This window comes from Dunckerocampus dactyliophorus, chromosome 18 (genome assembly GCF_027744805.1).
Source record: "Dunckerocampus dactyliophorus isolate RoL2022-P2 chromosome 18, RoL_Ddac_1.1, whole genome shotgun sequence".
Lineage (NCBI taxonomy): Eukaryota > Metazoa > Chordata > Actinopteri > Syngnathiformes > Syngnathidae > Dunckerocampus > Dunckerocampus dactyliophorus.
The window spans coordinates 9,749,873-9,760,606 of NC_072836.1; the positions used below are offsets into that span (position 1 = coordinate 9,749,873).

Genomic DNA, 10,734 nt, shown 5'->3' on the forward strand with positions numbered 1-10,734 from the left:
GGGGGATAACTACCCAAGATGAGAGAGGATGAGCAAATTGCAGGGTTGGCTAGGTGGGTGGCTGTAGTTTGGACGGGGTTTGCGGGAGGACAGTATTTGTCACAACACACCCATTTGTTTGGCAAATGTAAAGTGTGGAGAATAAATGTTGATGAACTGTGAAAAATCATTTTAGGGGAAGCAGTAGCTCAGTATGAAAAGGAAAGAAAGGTGTCGCTTAGAGGTTTGGTTCAAGACCCACAATGGACCAGAAAATATGGATCTCAAAGGGCCGCTAGGGACATGCAAGGTCCCAAGAAATGTAATAAGTTACATTATCAACTTAATATTTTTGTTTTTAACCAAGAAAATACAAATTTTGCAGTCCCAGTTGACAAAAAAAAAATCAAGTAAAGCCAATACTTAAAAAAATTAATTCCGTACCACTTAAAAAAAAACTGAAACGCTTTTATTTCATACTTTTGCATCATTTTTCACACAGTACCATTTTGTTATAAACACCACATCAAGTTTGGCATCATATATAGTATTTTTTTTAAAGTGTAGATCAACATATTTTTATTGATGTTGATATTATATATATTATTATATTATATATATTATTTTGTTTGTTAAACAGAAAAAAATAATTATATAGATATCAACTGTTGTACACAATTAAATTTTTTTAAATACAAATTTTAAGTAAATGATGGTATACCTAAGGAAAAAAATACGGTAATCCAAGAGTAACTTCATTTTAATTACATTTAACTAATAAAACTATTAAGCTGATTTGATATTAACTTGATTTTTTTTCATTTTTTATTTAACTCTCAAAATATAATTGTGGTTCAACTAAAAAATATCAAATTGAGCCAATATAACTGAAAAAAGAAAAATATATATAGTTTGAACTGGAAGACACAGAATATTACATTGATCCATATTAGCTTTTCAAAATATATTTGCATAGAACTGTCTGACATATAAATATAAATTTGATTCCAAATTATCAAAATGTATTGAACAAAATACAATTTTGCTCTCAACTGGCATAGGTGTATGAATTAAAAATATTTTTTTTTTGTAGTGTAATGCGTAAGGCATGTAACTACAGTTGGGCTCTGTGCTAGAATGGTACTCAATAGAGTACAGACTGCCACCTAAGGCAGAACATTGTTGGATTGTGATGCAAACAGACAACCATCTATCCATCCATTTTACTTCGCTTATCCGGGTCCGGGTCACGGGGGCAGCAGTCTCAGTAGAGAAGCCCAGATTTCCCAGTCCCGGGCCACCTCCACCAGCCACACCGGGAGGATGCCAAGGCGTTCCCAGGCCAGCTGTGGGACATAATCCCTCCAGCGTGTCCTAGGTCTTCCCCGGGGCCTTCTCCCGGCTGGGTCTGCCCGGAACACCTCACCAGGGAGGCGTCTGGGAGGCATCCGGACTAGATGCCTGAGCCACCTCAACTGGCTCCTCTCAATGTGAAGGAGCAGCAGCTCTACTCTGAGCTCCTCCCGGATGAACAGACAAATTAAGCACAAATGGCACATTTGTATCTGGATCTACATTCACATTCAAATGTATTATTTGTTTTCTGCCCTTAGCTCGAGCAAGACCACTCTAGAAAGTTAATGAAAAGTAGTTTTTGCCTTCCTGCTCCTTAGCAGAGGTTAAAAACTTCTAACAGAGAGTACAACCCTACTTCCCCTCCAGGGGACTGTTCTTCTTCTTACTGGTGTCAGACTTTAAACAAAAAGCACATAGAAGAACTTTTCTTTCTGGACTATCTATTTCCCCCCCCCTGTGAGGCTCGCCCCAAAAAAGCCATTGTGTAGTCTGTGATCAGTGTAGGATAAAAGGTAGCATGTGGGGCCCACAATCAGGCACTTTTGTTCTGCCCTGAAAACAAGAGCCCATCTCCCTGATCCACCTGAACAATAGCAGCACACCACACCTCACTTTGAAGCTCACATACAGGTGGAGGTGTGCCGTCGGTCTGTCCGGGGATGGGGGGGGGTGCTGATGGTGATGTTCCCAGGAAACAGATGAGCGAGTAGATAGTGTGAGACGCTTCATAGCACATCATCCATGTTCTGAACCGCTTTACCTTTTGTTGTTGAAGCTGCCGGAGGTCAGAAACAGGAATGTGATCGTGTGATAAAAAGTGACAATAAAGTGGCAGAGTTCGCTAAAGTTATACAGTCGTCTTCAAAGTACTGGTAATGATGTTATTTGCTAAGCAGCAGCTGTCATAGCTAGAATTTTGTTTTTAGATTTATGTTTAATTTCTTGTTGTTAATGGACAAAAATTCAAGGTTTCTTCAACGTACAGGGTGGGCCAATAAAATGTTACCACTTTTTAATCATACACAAGTTTTTGAAATGAGAGCTTATTCAAAAATTGTATTCACAGATTTGTAACAGAAACATCAAATTAACATTTGATACCAAAGGTTTCCCACTTTGTCTCTTGTTTTCTACACAGTCCAATAATCCACGCTCCTCTTCTGTGGATTACAGCTGCAACACGCACGTGGAAGTTTGTGATGACATTGCCACACATTCTGTGGGGATACCTGAAGGAGAGAGTGTACTGTAACAACCCACAGACCACTGAGGCCCTGACAACCAACATCCATCAGGAAATTCGCAGAATCTGTCTTGAGATGTGTGGCAATGTCATCACAAACTTCAATGTGCGTGTTGCAGCTGTAAACCACAGAAGAGGAGCGTGGATGATTGAACTGTGTAGAAAACAAGAGACAAAGTGGGAAACCTTTGGTATCAAATCAAATGTTAATTTGATGTTTCTTTTACAAATCTGCAAATACTATTTTTGAATTAGTTCTCATTTCAAAAACTTCTGTATGACTAAAAAGTGGTAACATTTTATTGGCCCACCCTGTAAATAAAACAGCATAAATTGGTGTTAAATGATTCCATATATACATTGGTTATAACAATTTATGTCAATGCAACCCATGAAGACATACACTTAGTATGCTAACATCCCTATAAAGCATGTTTATTTGCTGACCTTCACTGGAATTTTTCTTCAGCTACTATGGAATCTTAAACAGTCCCATAGGAAATAATGCAAATTGATTTGATCTGTTCCAGGGTCACCATCATAAAATCGTTATTAACTGCACACAGGCGATGTTTGCAATGTAACAATAGTCAAAGTAATCCAAATGAGTTAACTGAAATAATTATATATTCAAACTGTCATAACACACACAGGGGGGTGACATACATTGACTGTCACCATCCATCCATTTTGTATGCCATGGATTAACTGTCACAGAGGTGTAAAAAGAAGCTAAAACACTAACAGTCTACTTTTCATAACAGTTGAACGTATTGTCGCTAGCGGCTAGCTTGGCCTGGAAATACTGGGAACATTATTCCCATGAGAAATAATGTAACGCAAATTATTTGGTCCCATCATAAAACCTTTATTTACTTCACAGGTAATGTTTTAAGTGAGTAAGTGTAAAGAGAAGTTAATCACAGTATACGGTAATTAAACTAAAATAAAACTACTCACCGTTTGAAGACACATGATGCACGTGACAGTAATTGTTTCCAAATTCCAATTATTGTTTTCCACTTGTGGAATTCATCCTTTAGACCAGAGGTGTCCAAAGTATGGCCATTTGTGGCCCGCGGCACATTCTGAAAATATAATTTAACAAGAAAACTAAAAAAAAAACAACAAAAGCAAAATTGGTAAAATCAGCAGTACTTTTCACAAGAATAAAGTCAAAATATTAGGAGGAAAAAGTCATACTCTAACGAAAAAAAAGTCAATTTTATGAAAATAAACTCGTAATATTATGAGGAAAAATATTTTAGCAGCATACAGTTGAAACAGAAAATTATATATATGCTGTACAAAACAAAAACAAAATTAAGTTGTTATTTTTTCAAAATTAGGTTGGAGAGATAGGGTATAATATCATAGGAAAAAAAATATAAAGTCAAAATATTATGGGAATAAAAGTCACATTACAAGAAGAAAATTTACAAAGATTATTTCAGAAGAAAGTTGAAATATTTGGGGAAAAAAGGGGGGAAAAAAAGAGCAAAGACCAAAGTTTATACTAATAATACACTTTTTCGCCTATCACAAAACAGATTACGTTTTTTTATATATATATAACTTCTTACCATATCTACATGTGTTGGTTTACACATATCTGAGTGGCACTTGCATACTATAATTTTCATGTACATGGCCCTCGGTGGGGAAATATATATTTTTAATTGAATTGAAAGTTTAGACACCCGTGCTTTAGAAGCTTACTGAGCTGATGTCAAGAGAATTGCATGATGGTTTGAAATGAAAGTTTTGTTTTCTTTTTCTCAGAAGACTGTGGAACTGTTAGGGAGTTTCATTGTACTAGCTATCTAAGACTGCATTTTAAAAGTGCCTTCTTCTCCAAGCATGTGTTCTCCTGACAGAGACACAAGAACTTGGAGCGCCTTCAGTCTCTTCCTCCTCTGATCCAGAGCAGAAATCGCATCTTATAAAAGCCTCATTTATCTTTTTCTTCATTATGCCGAGACGGGACACATATGGAGGGCATTTTCACCACAGAGTCTTCATATAGGAGGCTTCCTGGTGCTTTAATCCTTCCCATCAGCTTCTGTCAGGCAAGGCCCACAAGATGTTTTGGGATCATATGAGCTGGATGGCGTGGCATGGCATGTGGACACGTTTTGTTTCTGTGCGACTCAAAACAGAAGCAGGTGCAGGAGCCGCTCATAAACAAGCCTGCTTTGACGCAGCCACCTCATAAATGTTACAATCAAAACAAGCTGTCCTGTGTATTGTTCGGTGGCAAGCTCCAGGCTCGGCCTTCGGGCCTCTGGAATGCTCCGCTGGTTTGACATAATTACGGATTCACATTCAGGATGAGGCTTGGAGATCAGTGAAGAAGAAAAAAAAAAAAGCGCGGTCACAGTCCAAGTCTGCCTCCCGATTTCTATCAGAGGATTACCACTTCCTGCTTCCTGTTTGCTTCCTCTTGGCTATGCAGCTGCTGTGCCCATGCCAGCCAGAAAAGAGTGTTCGGCTGCAGATAGCGCACATTAATTACTCCCCTCCCTTTTCTCTTTTCCTCCCCCATCTGTCATTCTCACATCTGGTTTAATTTTGTATTTGTGTCTGCTGGCTTTGTTGCTCAAAGTCCCCTACCTCATCCAGACTGCTCACCCCTGAGGACAGTAGGGGTCTGTGTGCCAGCTGTGTGTGGCAACTTTAAAAGAGGGACCACAACAGAGACATCTAATCAGTGGCAAGGAAGGTATTACTGGATGAATGAGAGGGGGCTCCCAGGCAAAAGGGCACGCTGAGACCATCAACTGATGACTCTTAATCGACAACAGACTTGGGCACAAAAAGTGAAAAGATGACATTAAGGTCTTCCTTTTCCAGTTATAGAAGATTTCACTCTTCTGGGAGTGTGTCATGCCTTTATGCACCATTTGTACACTGGAGTATGTCTTTGTAAGCCACTCTTTGGCTTATTAGCTTATTAAGAGGTCAGTTCCAGTATTTGTGTTCCAATAGAGTCCTTTTCGGCACATACGAAGTAGTGACTAATTTGAAAATTGGGTTAGAAAATTTCCAATAATAATAATAATGCATCTTTGTACTTGTAGTGTAGTGTGACACCTAAGTTAATCAATCTTCCTTTTCGAAATGCTATAATTTACAAAATGTATTAAAATTGTTTTACTTATTTATATTATCATATCATGTATATTGTATTGTTTCATGATTATTGCTACTTTTCCTCCTTAATTCAACCATATGCCGATAAAATAGAGAGGTGTAATACTCTACAGGTGTTTCCACACCTGCTCACAGCTTTTGAACGTGCGCCCACATTGCCTCACTTTGTTTGGAATTCCGCCACCAGCCAATGTTCTAAAAAGGCAGGCCCGCTGGATCACCTGGAAAACTTTGGCGGGATAAAAGAACACTAAAGACCTCTTAAAATCACAGATGGATGTACTGTTGTGTATAGTGGGATTTATTCAAGTGTCAGTAATATGCTCCATGTGCTCACATTTCTTCCAGTCAATGCAGGCTGTTAGTTTAATAAGACTCATTTAAGAAAGTCAGTGTATTTTCCAAATAAAAAATATTGACTGTTTAAATAGACATTAGGCAAACAAGTCGGGGAGCACCACCTCCTGGTGAAATAGTGCAACTGCAAGTTGCTGCACAATGCCGCATAATGAGCTCACACTTGTGGACAAAAGCATAAGGACTTTTATGCGATCAATAGGGAGTTAAGGTAGATGCGTGGACAAAAGCATAACGACTTTTATGTGATCAATAGGGAGTTAAGGTAGATGCTTTATTCTCCCTTGAGTATTAATTATTTATCTCACCAGCTGTTTTATGCTTCCAACTAAGTTTCCTGGGAAAAATGGGAGGGTAGCCAGGTATGACAAATGTTGTCCAACCTCAAATTTTCACTTCCTGTAGGTGTCATAATGATGCCCTATACTTTTGTCCATTGTGTATTCTCATACAAGGAGAAATATGTGCAAACCCACTTTTCTGCATAGTAAGTACTATGAATTCTCAAGTATATGTTGTTTAAATATGTTCGTACATGCCTCAATGCAGCCAAGTGATGACATTTCCCATCAAAGCCCAGGAGTCCCTCAAGGCTTTGTCCTAGAGCTCATCATCTTTTTGTCCACACCTTCAGCAGCAGTGGGCCTCTTACAGCTCGCCTTTATGTCCATGTCTAACTATTCTGTGGTGACAGCCAACCCATCAGGATTATGAGTATAACTGAGGATGAAGTTGCACAGACTAACCATTAGGGATGAACCTGAGTGAGCTGCTGAATATTCAAAAGCGTGACAGGCCTTCTTTTGGTCCATCATACGGGAACTCGTGGCCTAGTCCGTTGTGACATTTCCCACAGGACACCTGGTACATTTAAATCCACAACATAGGGGTTCACCAATCAGTTAAATCCACAACATAGGGATTCACCAATCAGCTTTGCGTGACTGTCTTGAAGTGACTGTCTTGGCCTGTTGTGTACCTTGACGGGTCCCCATGCTTCAGGGTGTTTGGTAACGCTGTTCTCGTGGATTGTCGCAGAGAAGGCTGGCCAAGGAGAAGAGTGCTCAAACTTTGATAAGCTGGAAAACAGCTCATGTCCACATTCTGCACACACATATATACCTGGGAGGGGAAACCTCATGAAACCACACGAGACGAGAAGACATTATTTCATGGTTTACAGTGCCGGCGACTCACCTGGCTGGAAGTGATTTTTGTATTCTTCTCCCCCAGAGAATGAGCAAAAGGACATTTCCATTTCCTCTATGTCACAAATACGTTTTTCAAACCTTCTTATTGGATTTTGTAGTTTGAAGTGGAGGAAAACAGATCAAGTGACTGCAGCTATTTACGGACCGACTAACCTTTCCCACCACACGAGGGTGCTGTGGCCCAACTACTATCATACACCGTAAAGCATAACAATGTCGTAAAAGGTAAATAAGGTTGAGTAGATGTGTTTGTACCTCATTTAAAAAGCTGGGGGGGGAATGTACCTCGTCACTGGTGAAAGATATCAATGTTTCATGTTACATTGTCGGGAAAAAATGTCAAAACACTTTATTTTAAAACATTTAATATAGTTTTGAGAATTTAGATATTGTGAGTGATAACTAGAATGTTGTCCATCTTATCTCATCAAGAGAAGTCCAATTAATGTTTCTGCTTACTATTTTCTTACATGTCCTGGATTCTAGAACTACAAGCAGCATCGTAAGAACACTTTTAATATCCTGAGAAGGATGAAAAATTGTTTATATTATGCCCTTAAACACAATAAATGACTTATAAACCAATGTAAAAACTGAACTAATGATACTGTAAAATGTTGAGGAGTGCAACTCTCCGGAGTCTCCATTATGCATACCATCTGATCTTATATTGTATTCTTTTTTTTTCCGCAGTCGCTGCTGTGCAGTGTGGCCATTGTCCATCAGAACTCTGGTGCTCCCATCTTGGGCTTTTCCTCCAGAGCGCTTCATTTGCTGTCCACAACTTAGCAGCATCCAGAAACGTCGACAGGGCCAGCAGCACTTCCTCTTAAACGCTCACTTTACTGTCCATCAACCTTATCTGTGGAGAGGGGCCAAAACGTTTGATCATGCAGACTTTTCATTTCTTCCATGTGGAAATAATTAATGTCCTCAAATAGTGAACTCCGCTCGAACGGACGCCATGGCACAAATAATCACAGTTGTCCATTTGGAACAATTAAACCCAAATGAAAGCCTCCTTTTTTACCCCGAAAAAAAATCGGCCTGTCGAGCTGACATGGCATCTGTAAAGCTGAAATTTAAAGCAGAGATTTGAGATATATTGTTGCTGTGTATGCAGCGTGGAATATTACAGAGCAAACAATGCTACATTTGCAACATTTCATAAATGCCCAAAAAATAATTCCGGAAGGAATCAAGAAAATGTTTAATAATATCAATTAAATTGTAATATACAGGAAATATTATAGTATTTTATTTTGTATTTACTATCTATTATGTGTACTATTATTCTGATTTTAATATACAGTCACTTATTATATTGAAATGACATTATGTCACATCTTTATTATTTTAAGTAGCATTATCTATGTATGGGTAAAATGTATAAGAACAGAGTTAATATTACTGTAAAAATGTGTTTGTATAAAAACATATTATACAAACACACACCAGTAAACACCTGGTACTCTTTCCAGTTTAGTAAATGAACTACCCGTGCCAATATATGAGGAAATGCAATTACACAAAAAACCTTTAATCAACCAAGACCACATAATTTAATACACAGTAAATAAGTAAAATATATATGACATAAAAAATATTATTTTAATATTGTATGGGAGACAAAAAAATGCATAATAGCATGACCTATTCTCAACCAATCAGACTTGGTTTCCTAAGTGATCAAAGCATCTTCATTTGCCGATGTCATCACTTTTGGTATTAAGAACCACACGTTTATAGTCAGTTTTATGCTTGGCGACAGCATTTCTCAGCATTCAGATACAAGTTTGGTGTTCTTTTGTACCTTTTGGGATGAACTTCAGTGAGCTGCTGAATATTCAGAAGCGAGACAACCCTTTAGCAGGCCCGTCATTGACAAACTCGTGGCCGAGGCCATTTCCACACTTTCCACACGACACCTGCATTGAAATACAAGATTGCATTCATGTTTTGTAACAGTGGTTAGATGGCTTCTTGGCTATGATAGAGAATAGGTATCCTAGTAGTTGTACCTTGAAGGCTCCAGGTCTCTCCTCGTGTTTGGACACACTGTCTTGGTGGATGGTCTCTGTGAAGGCTGGCCAGGGAGACGAGTGCTCAAACTTGGAGCGGCTGGAGAACAGCTGGTGGCCACATTTAGCACATGCGTAAATCCCTGAAGGAATGAATACATGATGATGATGATGATAATGAGCTGATGTTGAAAAGTCATAACAGTTTCCATTCTAAAGTCATTCATTCATTTTGCTGTTGTTTGGAGTGACAGATGATGGTTATGAGGGCGGGGGCAGCAGGATCGATACAAACATTGCTAGCATCGATACTGGTGTGACGACATCGTCAGTTTTCTTATTTTTATTTGTTGTGCTGTTCTAATTATAGTATTGGTATTGTTATATTCATATATTGTTTACAAACTAAGGGAACAAGTCACTCGACACAGGGGCTTAAGGGCAAAATCACTAAGAATGTTATATTTTTTGCACTACTTATTTTTGCTCAAACACCTGTATATGATAAAAGGAAATTATTGTTTTATTTTGTTGATATTGTTACATTATCTTTGTGCTGTTTTGACAGCACACAGTCAAATTGTTCACAAATATCTGTTGGTAAATATATGCATTTTTTGCTTTGTCCTGTTTTTTTTATTTCATCATTTTTTATTATTATTTAATCATGATCAACAAGTTAAAGGGAAAATTCCATTTTTTTGCTATCGGTATCGGTATACAGTACCGTATTGTATTGTATTGTATTTATTTGTACGCTGTACAGTAGTTTTGTCTTTTGAGGATCTACAGTTTTGTAACGGTTGTTTAATCGACACTTTGGTGTTCAACTTTTAAAAATGGTCCAACAACAAAACAAACTTTCTTTTCCGTCTGTATGTTAAATAATGCAGAAATGCAAGTTTTATTTCCTGTTCGTAGCTGTTACAAAACTGTTGGCTAACCGTGGCTTAGCTAGCTAGCGCCCTGTAACTAGCAAGTTATCGCCGGTAAAAGAGTTATAAATATCAACAAATTAAGGTAGAACATCAGGTAAGTTTAAGGTAATAGTGGGGGCACCTGGTTTGAAATGGTCCGCAAAAACCTCTCGGCCGTAGAAGGAACAGAAAGACATTTCCACCTGCGACTTATTCAAGTTGGACAAGAAGTAAATGTAAATAAAGGCATTCCACTAGTTAGTAACTTCCTGTCGAAAAGTGCATCCTTCAAAATAAAACAACAAATGACCGGAATCAAGTCAAACTCGAATCAACAAAAATCAGTACAATGTATTGTAGTTCCACTTCTACAGTAAACAGAGTAAGTGTACTCAAAGTTGTGACAGAGCGTGCAGTCACAGATGGTGTAATTTAATATCAGTGCATTTGCGCACTAAACTGTTATGACGTTGAGTCGCACGGTGGACTGTTGGCCT

The 10,734-nt window shown here is 38.3% G+C and overlaps 1 protein-coding gene and 1 pseudogene across 1 annotated transcript; both read right to left on the reverse strand.

The window, feature by feature from the left end:
* Nucleotides 1-5,949: 5,949 nt before the first annotated feature.
* LOC129170870 (methionine-R-sulfoxide reductase B1-A-like) lies at nucleotides 5,950-7,409 on the reverse strand (annotated as a pseudogene).
* Nucleotides 7,410-7,647: 238 nt separating this feature from the next.
* Nucleotides 7,648-10,501, reverse strand: LOC129170869 (methionine-R-sulfoxide reductase B1-A-like). The gene is made up of 4 exons (XM_054758966.1): nucleotides 10,380-10,501; nucleotides 9,321-9,463; nucleotides 9,113-9,227; nucleotides 7,648-8,161 (listed from the first exon to the last, which is right to left on the reverse strand). The coding sequence occupies exons 1-4, from the start codon at nucleotides 10,432-10,434 to the stop codon at nucleotides 8,142-8,144; spliced, it is 333 nt and encodes a 110-aa protein (XP_054614941.1). The 5' UTR covers nucleotides 10,435-10,501; the 3' UTR covers nucleotides 7,648-8,141.
* Nucleotides 10,502-10,734: the final 233 nt, after the last annotated feature.